Genomic DNA, 17,502 nt, shown 5'->3' with positions numbered 1-17,502 from the left:
CTACTGTATTCATACCAATTGTAAGTAAACAAGTTTTATAATTTGAAGTTAAAAAAATTTAATTAAAAGCATGCTCAAGTGTCACATATGGATTACTGTTAACAGTCATAAACAATGCCTCTGAAAAAGACTCACTATATATACATGACTCACGTGATATACATCATTATCAATGTCAACTAGTTCAGGCACTTCGGTAAGTAATAAAAAGTCTTCATTTATACTCTGACTAACAACACTGTATAAGTTGTTTCCAAAAGTTAAAATTTGATTCATAATTGCTGGGTCCCAAATGTTAACTGATTTAATCTCATTGTAAACAATTGAGCATAATGACATGGCAACACATTGTTTACCAGCATTGGACCCAAACATGGATTCATCACCTTGATGAAAGTCAGCATGAACTGTGTATGTAGGATCAACTACCTCATTAATATTGATAGGACCTGGATTTTCTTCAACATCATTCGAGAGTCTTAATAGTAATGGTACATAAACATGATAGCATACCATCTGTGCATACCAATGCAAACCTCATTATTTTTCTGAGTTTTAGTCAATAGGCTTTTTAGACATGGTAAATAGAACACTTTCAAATAAAACATAATCAACATTTGATTCCAAAATTCACCTTTCAGTCTGGACATAGATATTCGACCTTGTATGAAATTATGGTGTGAGCCAATTATTGAACGATACATCTCAATACTGATACCCATATTTTTTATGACCTAAAATTCAAATCAGTGTTTATTGTTGGAACCTCTTCTAAATAAATAGTCAGTGTAGTTCTTGTGACTACTATAGCAATAGTCAATGTAGTTTTGGTGACTACTAAAGCAATAGTCAATGTAGTTTTGGTGACTACTATAGCAATAGTCAATGTAGTGTTGGTGACTACTATAGCAATAGTCAATGTAGTTTTGGTGACTACTATAGCAATAGTCAATGTAGTTTTGGTGACTACTATAGCAATAATCAATGTAGTGTTGGTGACTACTATAGCAATAGTCAATGCAGTTTTAGTGACTAATATAGCAATAGTCAATGTAGTTTTGATGACTAGTATATGTAGCAATAGTCAATATATCTTTTATGATTAATCCAAACACAATAACCTCAACAAAACTTGCACCTTATATGGCGTCTGATCAAAATACCTTTGAACAGAGCACCAAAATAGCGTTGATAATAAAAAACGGCAAAATAACAATGAAAAAAGAACTTACCGTTTCTTTAGAGGACGAGTTCGTCGATAAATAACCAAAATTTTTCCAGAAAACGCAGCTAACAAGTAATAAAACTCAAACGCAGAAAAAATCTCCCAGTGTTTATACGTTCGCCGATTGCCGTCGTTCTCCGTCTCCGAATATGCCGAAACAACAAGAAACTCCCGATTCGATTGTCGATATGCTACGACTTTTGGGGGGGAGGGGCTTCGCCAATTTTTTTGCCCTAATTTTTTATGGTTGAGAGCGTGTGAGAGTGCACGATCAACCTCGTATCCAGGGCGCACATAATTTTTGCCATGATTGACTTGTAGTTTTGCCGAAACACAATGAAAGCTGTGATCATTTTTTTGGGTGTTTGCCCATCCCCTCAAAAATCTAATAGTTATGTCTGAGCTTCAAAATTTCTTTGCATACTCTCGTTACTAAAGGGGTGGAAGAGAGGGGCAAAGAACTTTTGAAAATAATGCATAATGTATGTTGTCACTATTGGTCTCTCTCCCCAACGAATTATATTAATCTGGCTTTTGCTTACATCCAGGGTTTGCTTATATCTGGTGGGTGCCTATACCCAGAGAGTGCTTACACCAGAAGTTTCAAAAGGAATGTAAAATCACATTTAATAGATCATGATGTAAAAGCACATTTAATAGATCATGAACACAACAATTCTTAAATATCCAAGGAGATACATAGGAACAAAATTAATAAAAATAACTTGAACTTAAAACTTTAACATAACATAAATGAAATCTGTCACTGTAAAATATCATATTGTGATTATTGTCCAGTGGTACTTAAGTTATTATCAAAGTTTATGTAACTCAATATCTATAACAGTATTTTCAATGTTGTCATATGTGACTTTGTATGTGCTTTCAAATCCAAGTAAAGCAAGAACCAGATCATCTTCAGTTGTTGAATTTAGGTCACAGAAGGACATTTCAAGGTTTAACAATTTTTGCAAGCAATGATTATTGAAGACGGTCAAGCGAATCTTTTTCAGCTCACTGGTTTCAAACAAAATTCTAACATTCCAGTTACATTTACAGGCACTGATTTTTTGTATTAGTTTGCATCCATCACAACTGCCTACCTTCGATCCAGCTTTTTGTGTCACCTTTTTGTAGCAGGACGCACAGAGCAGGTTTCTTGTTGTATTCTGAACACCAATGATTTTTGCAAACACACTTGATGTTGTCAGTTGCTTGACATTCTCTTCAATTTCTACCAAAGGTTGGGTGAATGCTGTAGTCTCTTCATATGAGAATTTTTCTGACTTTGCTGTGTTAACATAACGACCAAACTTTGACTCCTTTAGTCTCAAGTTGCTTAGAATATATGTCTTGTGAGCTTCCAGCAGGTCAACATACTCATTCCAAAGAACAAGTTCAATGGAACCTGTATTGTCTCGGATAATAAGTTCTTGCTTCCTTAGCTCAGTGTTGTCGTGTTTCACAAATGTCTTAACTCCTGACACCTGTGCAACTTCAGCTTTTACCATTACAAGTTGTTCTTTTGCTATTTTTGCCAAGGTTGAGATATCAGTTACCTTTGATTTCTGTGTCAGTTCATCAGAGTACTGGAAAATAATTTTTTCATCGTTTGCTGTATTTTAATAGCCACCAAATACTTGGTTGATTTTTCAAAATATGTGCACAAAATATTTTTTCATCGTTGCTGTATTTTAATAGCCACCAAATAATATGATAGAGATGATGAGCAGTTACAAAATAAACAAAGAAAAATTAAATCAACTCAATTTGATCTCTTGAAAAGCAGAAGTATTAAAACTTTGTAGAATCAACCAAGATGGAAACCAAGAATTGTTCAAACATTTTGGTTCCCAGGAAGGAGCCTGTTTACGGGTTATATCGTCCCAAGGTCAGTTAACTCAGTTTAGCACTTGAGATTATGAGATTATGATATCACAGAATTAAATACAAGGACGTTCTTGAGCATACCATGTCCATGCGAGTCTTCTTTTTTCTCCATCCTGTATGAGACGCAGATTAAATATAGTGTTGTTGATAATCAAAATGATTTTCATTAACAAAATAACAACCGTAATGAGAAATATGATTTTAAGCTTAGTTACTTACCGTGAAAAATTTTGCCTCGTGTCAGCCGTGTAAGATTAAATGTAACAGTCGTGTGTCAAAAACTCCGTTATGACGTCGTTCTCCGATAAGATGCCGAAACACAAGATCGCCAAATTCGGGACAACTTTGGGTTGTCGATACTTTAAGAAAATCCGGACAGACAACATGCATCGCTCACCATTTTTGTCGCATGATAGTGGCTAGCCCGCGAACGGGCTAGCCACAACAAACCAATTAAAGAAAAAAGTTGTAAAAAAATAATATCATTTTTTATTCAAGTTGTACATATAAATATAACCTCATATCATTACTCTTTTAATAAATCTTTATATTACAATGTGTGATCCTGTGATTTCATTTCGCGAAGACGAAGGGGAATTTGAATACTTCTTTTTACAAATGCAATGCGAAGAAAAGGAATTTATAGAAGAAATAAAACAAATCTTCCTACAAAAACACGAGACAAATCTATCACTATTCAACGAAATTATCGTTGTCGCATACAAAGAAGCTGAAAAATACTTCATCAATTTTTGCATTCAAACATACTTCCCAATCACAATGAAAGATTGTGAACATGAAATCAACGAAAAAATTATTTCAAAAATATGCAGTATTAAAGGTAGCATTATTGCAAAACAGGGAGAACTAGATAAAGCCGAACAGTTCAAATTCTGCTACCCAGATGGATTACCGACTGGATACCCAGTGGATTTTTTCAGACTGTCAGACCTTAAAGAGCTAGTACTTGGGTTAAGTGTGTGGACAGCAAAAAACCAAAGAGAAATCAAACTGAAAAGTCGACAATGAATGAATTTAAAAACTAGATCAACTTTAAAAGGGATAGTGAAACCACATTGGAAGAAGACGTTAAAATGAAGAAACTATACTACGGAACATGCTACAATCATGAATTTAAAGAAATTAATCCAGGCACATGCATTATAACAACTTGCTATGACACACGTTGCATTGAAAACACCTCAGCTTTAAACACGGAACATCAACATATTATTTCAACTAAAAAATCATTTGAGATGGTCTGCAAAAACGAACAAAATGCATATTATGACTTGACACAGAAAAACTGTTTAAATTTATAGAATTCATGATTGAAAATGAAACAAACTTATATCACACAAATCTTTCGCAAACACAATATTTCAACCTACTTCTACTCTTATCCGAATATGAGTTTGAGCAAAAAAATAGCTGCGATTGGATGGTTCAGTTGCTAAAGGCATATGATGATATCGATTTGGAAATAGATGAATATCGCTGGAATTGGTTCAATGATTGGAAAATGCAAAATTAACCAAGCGCAAAACAATTCATGATGAAAAAAAGGGAAAAAAATCATGGAGTAATTTCACAGATTGTAGGATGATTTCAACAAATGATGACCACGCCCTACCAGCAGTAACGCCGCCAGAAAGAAAAAAACCGCGAAAATATTCATAAAGAAAAGGAGAAAAATGTTTGTGGAAGTAACGGACACTAGTAAGGATAATCGGACATATCATAATATTGAAAAACATTCCGTAGAATAGAATATATAAGACAGAAAGGTAATGGCCGTACTATATAAATTAACCTTTCTTTATCATGGAAATCAAAACACAAGCACAACTTTCAATGAGAACAATTTTATAAAATTTATGAATAAATTAAAACTAGAAGGCGCGATTGAAGAAAGCAAATACGATCTCTTTCGCGACTTTATCATCATAGAAGAAAACAGAACAATATTGTTTCCCGAGAAATACGCAAGAAAAATCATATCAAGAGAACAAAAGGTACGAAAGAACATTAAAGACAGGAATCTTTCAGCAGTAAGAATATCAAAAACAATGTATAAAGATTATATTGTAACATCAGTACTTTTTATAATAATATTGGCAATGTATATGAGATATATTATATAATACGTAAAAAACTATTCATATAAAAAAGGTGTTAAAATAATACTAAAAAAAGTTCAATTTGTCCTTAACTGAGTACTGAATCTTTGTGGCGCCTTGATTAAACCCTAAACAACACATCATGCTTTTAAGTTTTAAAAATTAAACTGCCTATACATATAATCTTATGGGTAGCTAGAAACCAACCTTAATATAATATTTGTTCAATTTCTTCTACTTGTTCTGCGGTCAAGTAGGCGCGCATTTGCTCGAACAAACATCTCTGGCTACATAACCACATGCAACAACACGGTATCCGATGCATTCTAGGTCTGTACTCTCCCCTTCCTTGCACCACCCACCGACACTCCTCGTCTTCACACCGTCTCATTTTCTTTATTCTATTGATTTTCATAGTAAATCGTTCCAACAACTCCAATAATTTGATATTCATTCTGGACACGAGTACCGATCAAACAGCGCTTCGCTTGCAATGCGATATTTAGTAAACACAGTTTTATTTTATCACGACAGTGATATCCGTCAACGCATCATCGATTTATCAAGTTTTTTCCCACCTTCAATTGATTCGCATTAATGTCGTTTAGCGAACATAATCAACTAATATTAATATCACGCGTAAGTATTATTACACCTCTAAGCACTGAACCTGCGTCGCACTCTTTTTTGACATTAATCGCATTTTTTTTGTCTACACATACACTGGAATGCCATCGTCACCCATCAACGCATCGGTTTTCTTTTCTCCTCACCTTTGAATCGCATTAATCTCGTTTGGCAAACATAATGAACTCATATTAATTAGTATCATAACACGCGGCATGCTCTTTTTTGACACCCAGCTAATCACAATTTTTTTGTCTACACATACACTGGAATGCCATCCACACCCATCAATTAATACACTGTCTTATTCTTATTGACCTTCATGACAAATCGTTTAATCACCTGCAATAATTTCATATTCATTTTGCAAAAAAGCATCAAACCAGCGCTTCACTTGAATTGCAACGTGAGATTTACTAAACAGTTTTATTTCATCACGTCAGTGATATCCGTCAACGCATCGGTTTGGCTCAGGTTTTTTCCCACGTTTAAATCGCATTCATCTCGTTTGGCCAACATAATGAACTAATATAGGTATAATGCATAAGTATTATTAAACCTGTGAACTTTATTGACCTTCATGACAAATCGTTCAACAACTACAATAATTTCATATTCATTTTGTAAAAAATCATCAAACCACCGCTTCACTTGCAATGCAAGATTTACCAAACACAGTAGTTTTATTATATTACATCATCGCATTTTTTTCGTCTACACCGATTTACTTCATCTACACTGGAATGCCATCGTCACCCATCAACGCATCGGTTTTCTTTTTATCTCACTTTTGAATCACATTAATCTCATTTGGTAAACATAATGAACTAATATTAGTATCATGCATAAGTATTATTACACCGGTTCTCCCTTGGGCGAATTTATTCGCGTGAACAGAAAAAGAGTAGGAAGCGATTCTACTTTTTCGCAGCAAATTTATTCCCAAACCGATTATATCACCGGATTTCAAATATCACTTCGCGTCCCGCGAAAAAATCCGCCTAGTGGAAAACGGGCTTTAAATGTGTAAACACGCGATGTGCTCTTTTTTGACACTGATCGCAATTTTTTTGTCTTCACGTACACTGGAATGCCATCCTCACCCGTCAACGCACTTTTTCACAGTCTCATTCTCTATATATTTTCATGACAAATCGTTCAACTAACTCCAGTAATTTCATACTCATTTTTGCAAGAAAGCATCAAACAACCGCTTAACTTGCAATGCGAGTTCTACTAAACACATTTTAATTTTACTACGCTATCGTTACCCGTCAACACTTCGACTTCCCCCCACCTTTGACCCGTATTGACGTCTTATGTATTAAGTATCATGAACATATCACGCATAATACACGTGTGAACAGGCACACTCTTGACACAACAACGCACTTCTTCACATCCTCTGTTGTCTCATCCTCTTTATTTTATTGATTTTCATGACAAATAGTTCAAGCAACTCCAAAAATTTCATATTCGTTTTTGCAAGAAAGCATCAAACAATTACTTAACTTGTAATTCGGCTTTTACTAATCACATTTTAATTTTACTACACCATCATCAACCGCGACAGTGATCAGATTTTTTTCCTCCGCACCTTTGACCCTGCTATAACGTTGTTCGGCGAACATGACACCACCATCATCACGCGAATAAGTATTAGCGCGAAGTTCAAATTCACTCAGTCGGCTCAACCAAGGCTTCGGGTAACATCTCCTTCGCTCTGTCACCACACGCTGAGTGTGACCTGTTTACCATTAACTTGATTTAATTAAGTTAATATCTTTAATACAGGTCACATGACACGCAAACTGAACCAGCACACTTCCTTTTTTTCACACTGATCTAATTTTGTGAACAATCTGGACGGTCAATGTTACGGTACCCCCGTCCGTAAAGCCTGATTTCTTTGGTAAACAGGATGTGACGTCATTTTTTGTAATACTAAAATATAATAAAAGTGTGCTGGTTCACACTCCCCCCTCCAAAAAAAAATCACATCTACTACTAATACTTAGTCAGATGTAACAATCGTCCAACATGTGATAACACTGGAAGTTGCGAGTACCGTTTTGGGGCTGAAAATGAAGTGGATATGTAGGTGAAGTACTGAATGATATTTACTGTATTATTGTCATTTTCTGCAGTAGTTTTCTAAAAATATTATTTAGTTTATAATTGTATAATGTTTCTGCTTTTTTTGTTTAGACTTAAGGATTGTGATTAAAGTTTTTGAAGTGAATATAGCCACCAGTAAACAAGTATAGTACACAGTATCTAAAGTAGTCACTACTCTCATGCCTTTTTAAAGGTTTGATATACAATGTTTTTGTAACCCTGATATTCTTTTAATGTTTAATATTTTAGTTCAAATACAAACACAGGCACACCCCTGGGCACAGCAGATATTGAAGTAACTACAAGGTATGTTTTCTTACAAATTATGAAAAAATCTATTTAACCCTTTTAACAGAATTGTATATATATATATATATATATATATATATATATATAATTTATATTATATATATAAAATATCAAGGCTCTACAGTACAGTATATATGCATAATTATATTTACCTGTATTCTTTAAAACTCTCAATAAACTGGTCATAAATTTTCTTTTTCTACACAAAAATTACAATGATGCATGCTGGTGGGTAGCCAATGCAATAACCACATCATTATAACCAACACCATTACTGTCTAAATTCTCCCTTTATAAGTACACCCTATCCCCGACACGTTGACACAATTATTGTATTTATTTTTTACTTTTACAACTAGATTTTTAAAACTCATTCCTATCCGGTCTGATGAATTTAGGACTTAAAACTCCTACTTTTTCAATGTCTATTAACTCCACGAATGCGCAAACAAAAAAACAAAAAAATACAAGGTGAAAAACTGTGTCCATCTCCCTCCTGGTTTTTATGAAAATATTTTCGGCTTTCGGTATATATTTTTTGTATTTCATATAAAAAGGATAAAAGTGTTCCTCTTTTTTCCTGTTCAACAAATGGAAAGGAGACGTAACTTTGTGCTCTACGTCTGACGTTGTGAATGGCTTAATTCACTTATGGGGGGAATAAATTTTTCTCATTTGGCTGTTATTTTATGGCATCCAGGTAAGCCGGTTTTTATAACAATTTCAGTTTTTTGCCTTTGGACTCAAATATAAACTTATTACGAAAGGTTCTAAGCCATATAAATCCATCAAAACTTATGGTACAAACAGCAAATATACTATTTTAGACCTTTGGTACATGTGCAATGTTATATACTCAAACAGTCAAACTTTATCATTTTTCTTGACTTGTGTGGGGGAAGGAATTAAATTCCTGGCAAAGTCAATCTTTGAGTTTGGTCTATTTTGTTTTCATGATAGCAAACAATAATGTAAATAGGTAAACCTTCCCCCCAGTGAGTCTATTAGATTCAAGCAATAATTAACATGATCTAACTGACAAAAGTGCTGAGTGGGTGCTGATACAAAGTAATATGATTTTTGCTGCAAACAGTGTAAATTTCAATCTCTGATGATGCCATGATGGTGACTGTTAAAACCTAGTTAATATATTATCTTGTTTGTCTTGTCAAATTCAAATCAATTATCATGGCTTATATTAATTGATTTTTTAACTTCTTGCAGCTTGTGAATAAATCTTGATCAGATCTCCATTTATATTTTTCAGGATGAAGATGCTATGAAATAAAGCAAGCTAGAGATGGCTTATTAATTAATGAAATAAAGCAAGCTGGAGATGGCTTATTAATTAATGAAATAAAGCAAGCTAGAGATGGCTTATTAATTAATTGTCATGCAATTTGTTAAAACATTGAACTGAGATGTATTAAGCATATTATACACATTGTTATGAATCTACATTGTTATCCTTAATTACCATGATATCTGATTTTGTTTTTGGCTGTTATTTTTATAACCATTGTTATATTTATAAAAGAAATAAATATAAACATGCATTGTGTGAGCAGTGTATCTTCAATCTGCAGCCAGTTTTATAATTTTCTGTTTATGGTATCAAACTTCAAATTCAATGGGCTAATCAGGAGTAATTGAGTCCATGGAGGGATGAATATTATTTATTATTAAGACCAGGGGTGCAATTAAATAATATTGAAAACTTTTATAGCCCATTGAGGTACAATTAAGCTGATGACCTTAATGAAAAGTATATTATGCAAATATGACTCTTGGTTGAAGCTATATTCTTGCACTTAGTCAGCTGTCAAGCATCTTGCCCCTGAGCTTTGGCCTCTGTTTCTTTGGATTATACCTAGATATATTGTCCTCAAGACATTCAAGAAAACATTATTAATTGCATACTTTCAGTATTCTGCAGTTCATGCAGGGTTCAAAAAAGTCTAATTGATGTCCATAAATATCCAGTTGTCCCCAAAATGTCCGACAATAATAGTGCTAAAAAGTTCAAGCATTTGTTATAGGAATGTATAAATAATGAAAATATAAAAAAAAACCACCTGTAAGTTCGTGTCAGAATTAAAATCTTCAATTTTGTCCACAATTTTTTGACGTTTTAACATATATTTGTTCTTGCGTTGGCAATAACAGCGTCTACGACTTGTATTCATTTAAAAAAAACGCTTTATGTTTCAAAAAAAAGCAATAAATGATGTTTTCACGACTTTATATTTCAAAAAAAAACAAAACCAGTTTTCACGGGAAATTTTTTTTTTTTTAAAGGCCAGGGGGAGAACCTGTTGTTTACTAAATCCAGGGGGGAGAAAACCCTTGTAGGGGGCTCATATTTGAGCCTGGTCAGTGGTCAATACCATGGCCAAAAGGAGCCATGTGGCGTCAGCAGAGCTTCTGCGATTGCGCAGAAGGGCGAAGTCCACCATGTTTTTGCGGACAAAAAGATGGCGGCGAAGTTACCGAAAAATAACGAGCCGGTCCTCCAGGAATTATTATATAGCTCAGTGATTTCTGGGGTAAAATCACTGATCTGAAATAAGACTGGATAAGGCATCTATAGAAGAGGGCAAAAGTGAAGCCGGAAGTGATCGGCCGCCACCCGATTCAAAGGCCCTACTTTCTATAATTTAATATAGATTTCTATTACAGAACCGAAGTTTTTTGCGTTTTTTTACCTTGTCCACGTTTCTGCCCGGGCCAATTTTACAATCACAAACATAGAAGCATACAAGAAGAAATTTGGGCAAAAAATTTGGAATATTTTGGCTTCATAACGCTGCGAAAACGGATTTTACAACTTCGGACATCGTTTTATATCAACACCACTCATAGCGAGCTTGTTTTGATATTTTGCTACAAAATCAACTGAAAATATAGAATTTCTGCTCTTGGACAAATATTCTCAGAAAACCTGAAGAAACGAAGCGGCTTTATTGCGAACAGCAGTGTACCGAGAGGTTAGTTTTCAAAACACTGTCTAGTATCCTCAGAGGATACTAGCTTCTAGCCTTCTACTATAATTATTATTGATGGTTAAAGAGAACAATTCAGTTCATTCCTATGTTTCCAATACAACAACACCTTGTAATATGTTTGACTAGGTTGTGAATGTGATTATATTCTGCTAGTGTGTCAAACATGAAACTTTGTGTTGGTTTAAGAATTCAAGGCTGCCCTAGTATTTTAATTGGAATAACTTTGTAGTTGGTGCATCCAAAGTAGAACTAAGAGCAATCACAGCTAATAGAATATTATGTATATTCTTTGGAGACCACATAAAACTACAATACAACTCACTAACTATGTTGAGGTAGATTTATGCAAAAAATTGTTCCTTTCTCATCACATGTCTATTGTATTTTCCACAGATGAACCAATAGCAATCTTATAATTAACATATTTTTCAAGTCAAGGTTGAGAAGCTTAGCAAGATGAATGCCATTGGTAAATTTGGCTATTTTTTAAGGAACCAGGCTATATCATCTTAGATGCCTGTGAAAACATAGGAAAGAACTGAATTGTTCTCTTTAACCATCAATAATAATTATAGTAGAAGCTAGTATCCTCAGTGTTTTGAAAACTAACCTCTCGGTACACTGCTGTTCGCAAATATGCCGCTTCGTTTCTTCAGATTTTCTGAGAATATTTGTCTAAGAACAGAAATTCTATATTTTCAGTTGATTTTGTAGCAAAATATTAAAACGAGCTCACTTTGAGTGGTGTTGATATAAAACAAAATCCGTTTTCACGGCGTTATGAAGCCAAAATATTCCAAAGTAACATTTTTTGAAGCAAAAAACATGGCCGACTTTGCCTTCTGCGCAGATGTTTTGCTGACGCCATACGGTCGCCTTTGGCCATAGTAATTACCACTGACCAGGCTCAAATCTGAGCCCACTATGAGGGTTGCTCCCCCCTGGTTAATCTAAACAACAGTATTTCCCCCTTGGTTTTGTATGAATATTTTTGTTTTTGCTGTGAAACCTTGTTGTTTTGTATTTTTCGATTTATTTTTCTGCCACATAAGCTAGCAATAAGGCGTTTATTTCAATTATATACAAGTCGTTGCCGCTGTTTTGCCAATGCCAGAAATAATAAATATTAAAACGTAAAAAAAAATGTGGACAAGGATTTTTATACAATTAGCTGACAGGTTATTTTATTTATTTATTTATTTTCTTTTCATGCATTTCTGTAAAAAATTTTTAAAATACTTGAATACTTTTTGAGTCTTGTCCGAAATTTAGCTTATCTTTCGGATATCAATCGCCGACTAAAGGTTACCGGCAGAAAATATGTGGTCATGTGATGTTTTCCTTAGAACATCATGCTTATCAGCCCATGCATAACTCAAGGAAACAAAGACCAAACCTCATGCAAGATGCTGGGCGGCTGATTAGCAATAGTACTTCAAGTCATATTCGCATAGGATATTTTCATTTAGGTCATTATAGCTATAAGTTCCCCATATCTTACTGTATCCCAAGTAATGCACTTTCAAATGGTTCCCTGCTTGACTCAAGGATTTGATATGGAATCATATTCCAGATAATGCAGGGAAAAGATTGTAAATAAAATTTTATTATATATGGTACCCAGAAGATTATGGTACTAGTTGTGCTATCAACAAATGTCTTATGTGTAACGTTATCTACATAGGTGCCCTGTGTAACTCGTGCCCTGTGCATGATGGGTAATGTAGTTAGGTATAAATATTAGCTTGTTGTAAATAATCTCTCTCACTTCTTCTGTATTAAATTGTACTCAATACACGAGTTTGGATGCAATAATATGACATGGTGTCAGGTGTGGAGAAACTTTAGCTTCTCAAAGAAAAGAGATATCAAAAAGCTAAAGTATAAACGCTGATAAAGCGAATAATCTCTAGAAGGAATCGAGTCCTGAAGTGCATTAATTATGGCGACACGAAGGCAGAAAGAACAACAAGAAAATGAAAGCCCAACAGGTCCATCAACTCAGCAGATTTTTACATCTAATGTACCGCTCCCACAGCCAATAAGTCTAACAGGCAATTTAGCGAAAATTGGAAGAACTGGCGTTCAGACTTGGCAAGCATATGAAGTAATCACAAACCTCGCCGAACGCGACCAAAAATATTGAGTTGCTACGTTTATCACATGTATTGGTCCTGAAGCCATGGAAATTCATAATGGTTTACCTTTCCGAAATGACGAGGAAAGACAAGACATTACGAAGATAATAGAACTATGGAACAATTACTGCATAGGTAAGACAAATCCTATTTATGAGCGGTACAAATTTCACAACAGATTTCAACAACAAGGAGAGACAATAGACACATATGCGACAGTCATTCGTACTTTAGCTGACACATGCGAATTTGGAGCCCTTAAGGAGGAGTTAGTTAGAGACAGAATAGTATGCGGAATACGTGACAATACTTTGCAGAAGAAATTGCTACAAGAAACCAGTTTAACCTTAGAAAAATGTTTAAACATATGCAGAGCAGCCGAAGCAGCAAACAATCAACAGAAGCAAATATCGCACAACACTTCAGAGTCTACACATGCACTCAAACCAAAAGGGAAGCCCCAATTCAATAGCCAAAGAAAACCGAAGTTACCATGTCCTGATTGTAAATATTGTGGCAGGGCGACATGAGCATAAGAAAGAAAAATGTCCAGCCTACAATAAAACGTGCAATAACTGCTCAATGAAACATCACTTTAGTTCTGTTTGTCAGCAACCAAAAAGACAAGAAAGAGGGCCAAAGACAATACAAACTGGCAGATCTAAAACACACCAAGTTCATGAGGAAACTGATCAGTCCACTGATGATGAGATTTGGTCAATTACAGAACGAGTAAGTACAGTCCCGGGGAGGAATTGTGTATGTGCAGGTATACAATTGGGCGACCAGATAATACAGATGCAAATTGACACTGGTGCAACATGCAATGTATTACAGCATTCCTATTTGCCTAACGATGTCAAGGTCCAGCCAACCAATAGAAATTTATTTACCTATTCTGAGTCAAAGCTTGAAGTACTAGGCAAGGCAATGTTGAACATTAGTAACCCAAAGAACAATTGTAAGTACTTTGAAGAATTTTTGATTGTTAAAGATGGGTCCATTCCCCTGTTAGGAGTTAAAACAGCTCAAAAGATGGAACTGTTAGTCATTCGACACCAAAATATCTTACATATGGATTGTAGTAATGCAGTAACATCTCGGGAGCAGCAGAGATTAAGTAAAGAGGATGTATTGTCAAAGTATGCAGATCTATTTACAGGTTTGGGTAAGATTGAAGGCAAACTTCATCTAGACGTGGATGAAACAGTGACTCCAGTTGTGATGCCACCTCGCCGTGTCCCAATTGCTGTGAAACCCAAGTTAAAAGAAGAGCTTGATCGCCTTGAAGCCCTTAATGTCTTAGTGAAAGAAGAGAAACCAACAGCATGGGTGTCTGGGTTTGTAGCATCTGCAAAGCCAAATGGAAAAGTAAGGGTATGTATTGACCCACAGCATCTAAATACCGCACTGAAGCGTAGACATTATCCCCTTCCAGTTGTTGAGGAGATACTCCCAGAGTTAGACAAAGCAAAGTTTTTCACAAAGGCTGATCTCAAAGATGGGTATCTACAGATCCAGTTGGATGAAGATTCTAGCAAGCTTACTACGTTTCAGACACCATGGGGTAGGTATTGCTGGCTCCGCATGCCCTATGGAATTTGCCCAGCTTCCGAGTGCTTTCAGCAGCAGCTTGATCAATGCCTTGAAGGATTGCCAGGGGTGTATAAGATAGCTGATGATTTACTCATCATCGGAAAGGGAAACACCGATGAAGAGGAAGAGTGTGACCACGACCAACATCTGACAATGCTGTTTGAACGATGTCGAGCAAAGAATGTCAAGTTAAACAAGGATAAGCTGATTTTCAAATCCAGGGAAGTGTCCTTTATTGGCCACCTAATCACAAGAGAAGGGTTGAAACCAGATCCTAGAAAAGTGGAAGCGATCCAGAAAATGAAGCGACCGAATGATGTTCCAGCAGTATTGCGATTCCTTGGTCTTGTGAAGTACCTGTCAAAATTCCTGAACGATTTATCTGGAATGAGCGAGCCTTAGCGTTGGCTGACACACAAGGATGCAGAATGGAATTGGACAGAAGAGCAAGAGGATGCCTTCGAGCGTATAAAGGAAGCAGTTGTTAAAGCTCCAGTTCTGAAGTATTTCAGCGATACTGATGCAACTGAGGGACAGGGAGATGCTTCACAGAATGGTCTCGGGTTTGCTCTCATGCAGAATGGACAACCTGTGACATATGCAAGCCGGGCTCTGACTTCGGCAGAGCAGCGATATTCACAGATTGAGAAAGAGCTGTTTTGACAAGTGTTTGGTATGGAACATAATCATCAGTATGTGTGTGGTCGTAAGGTTATTTTATGGACCGATCACAAGCCGCTTGTCTCCATGTCGCAGAAACCACTAGTCACAGCGCCAAAGAGACTCCAGCGGTTACTTTTGCGGTTACAACAGTATGACTATGAAATTCGCTACAAGCCTGGCAGAGATATGGTCGTTGCTGATACGTTATCTCGAGCATATCTAGAAGACCACATACCTACTAAAACTGAAGTAGAGACAGAGCATGTCCATGCAGCACAGTTTCTTTCAATTCCTGACCACCAGATGAAAGAGTTACAGCAGAAAACTGCAGCAGATCCAACATTGCAATTACTCAAGAAGGTAATTTTAGATGGATTTCCAAATTCCAAAGACAGTCTACCTGCAAGCATCCACCCATATTTGGTATTCGAGATGAATTGTCTGTAGTCGATGGTATCATCTTCAAAGGGCTACGTTGTATTATTCCTGTGGTTCTCAAACACAAGATTATGTTGAAATTGCATGAGTCACACATTGGGGTGCAAGGATGTCTTCGGAGAGCTAGAGAACTAGTCTATTGGCCAGGTATGAATGCTGAACTCACTGATTACATTAGTAAGTGTGACATCTGTCTATCATCAAGTACAAGTCAAGCTAGGGAGACCCTTATTCATCACGAGATTCCAGACAGACCCTGGAAGAAGATTGCCACTGACATTTTTACGATAGACGGTAAAGACTTTTTGTGTACAGTCGATTACTATAGCGGTTATTTTGAAGTAGACCCATTAAGTAGCAAAACAAGTAAAAGTGTAATTTCCAAGATGAAGAAACACTTTTCTACTGATGGAATTCCTAATGAACTTTGTAGTGGCAATGGTCCCCCATTTAACTCAGTTGAATTTGCTAACTTTATGAGATTTGCAGGAACTAAGCACATCACCAGTTCACCATTGCATGCTCAGAGCAATGGAAGAGCTGAAAATGCAGTCAAGACAGCCAAGAACCTCATGAAGAAAAGCAAAGAGGCATGTATGGAGTATTTTATCTCGTTGCTTAGCTGGAGAAACACTCCTACGGAAGGCATGGATATGTCCCCAGCTCAAAGAATGTTTGGACGAAGAACTCGGACACAGTTACCGACTGCTGAACCATTACTAAAGCCACAACCAGCGCCAGTTGATGTAAGAAAACAATTTCTGACAAGGAAGGAGAAACAAGCATCCTATTACAACAGACAGACAAAGGAGCTTCCAACGCTGAAAGAAGGTCAAGTGGTGCGAATTACCCCTCAACCAAATGATCGAGAGAAGAAATGGATAAAAGGTCAGGTAACAAGAGAAGCGGGTATCAGATCTTATGAAGTGATAACTGAGGATGGCAGGCAGTTCAGGAGAAATCGTAAACATTTGCGTGCTTCTAAGGAACAGTTTTATCTGCCAGACAAACAACCTCCACCTGTGTCACCATCATCAACACCACCTCCATTAACGCCGCCAAAGTTGCAGGTCCAACATGTTCCGCAGCAGCCCGTTGTTAGCCCTGGGAAAGCCATCAGTAGAGTGACAAGGAGTGGCCGAGTATTCAAACCGCCAAGTTGCCTAGACTAGGATTGGATTAGTCCGTTATAAGGCTGAGAGCATTGCTTGTCAGTTCATTATGAACTCTTTAGAAAAACAATATAGATTATTTGGAACCCTATTACATAGGCACACATATTATAGAACTATTTTTAAAGAAAATCTTCAAAAAAAAAAAAGGACTTTTAGGTATATTTCTAAAGGAAAAGAAAAAAAAGGAAGGATGTAACG

The 17,502-nt window shown here is 36.0% G+C and overlaps 2 protein-coding genes across 2 annotated transcripts; both read left to right on the top strand.

Annotated features, from left to right (window-relative positions):
- Nucleotides 1-13,867: 13,867 nt before the first annotated feature.
- Nucleotides 13,868-15,430, top strand: LOC114531863 (uncharacterized protein K02A2.6-like). The gene has a single exon (XM_028553467.1). It carries the CDS (start codon nt 13,868-13,870, stop codon nt 15,428-15,430), a length of 1,563 nt encoding a protein of 520 aa, XP_028409268.1.
- A 345-nt stretch (nt 15,431-15,775) lies between these two features.
- Nucleotides 15,776-17,301, top strand: LOC114531861 (uncharacterized protein K02A2.6-like). The gene is made up of 2 exons (XM_028553466.1): nt 15,776-16,051; nt 16,198-17,301. The coding sequence occupies exons 1-2, from the start codon at nt 15,776-15,778 to the stop codon at nt 17,299-17,301; spliced, it is 1,380 nt and encodes a 459-aa protein (XP_028409267.1).
- The last annotated feature ends 201 nt before the right edge of the window (nt 17,302-17,502 follow it).

Source organism: Dendronephthya gigantea, unplaced genomic scaffold (genome assembly GCF_004324835.1).
Source record: "Dendronephthya gigantea isolate DGI-Jeju-01 unplaced genomic scaffold, DenGig_1.0 000075F, whole genome shotgun sequence".
Classification (NCBI taxonomy): domain Eukaryota; kingdom Metazoa; phylum Cnidaria; class Anthozoa; order Malacalcyonacea; family Nephtheidae; genus Dendronephthya; species Dendronephthya gigantea.
The sequence above is the reverse complement of the archived record's forward strand: the minus strand, read 5'-3'. Positions and strand labels throughout refer to the sequence as shown.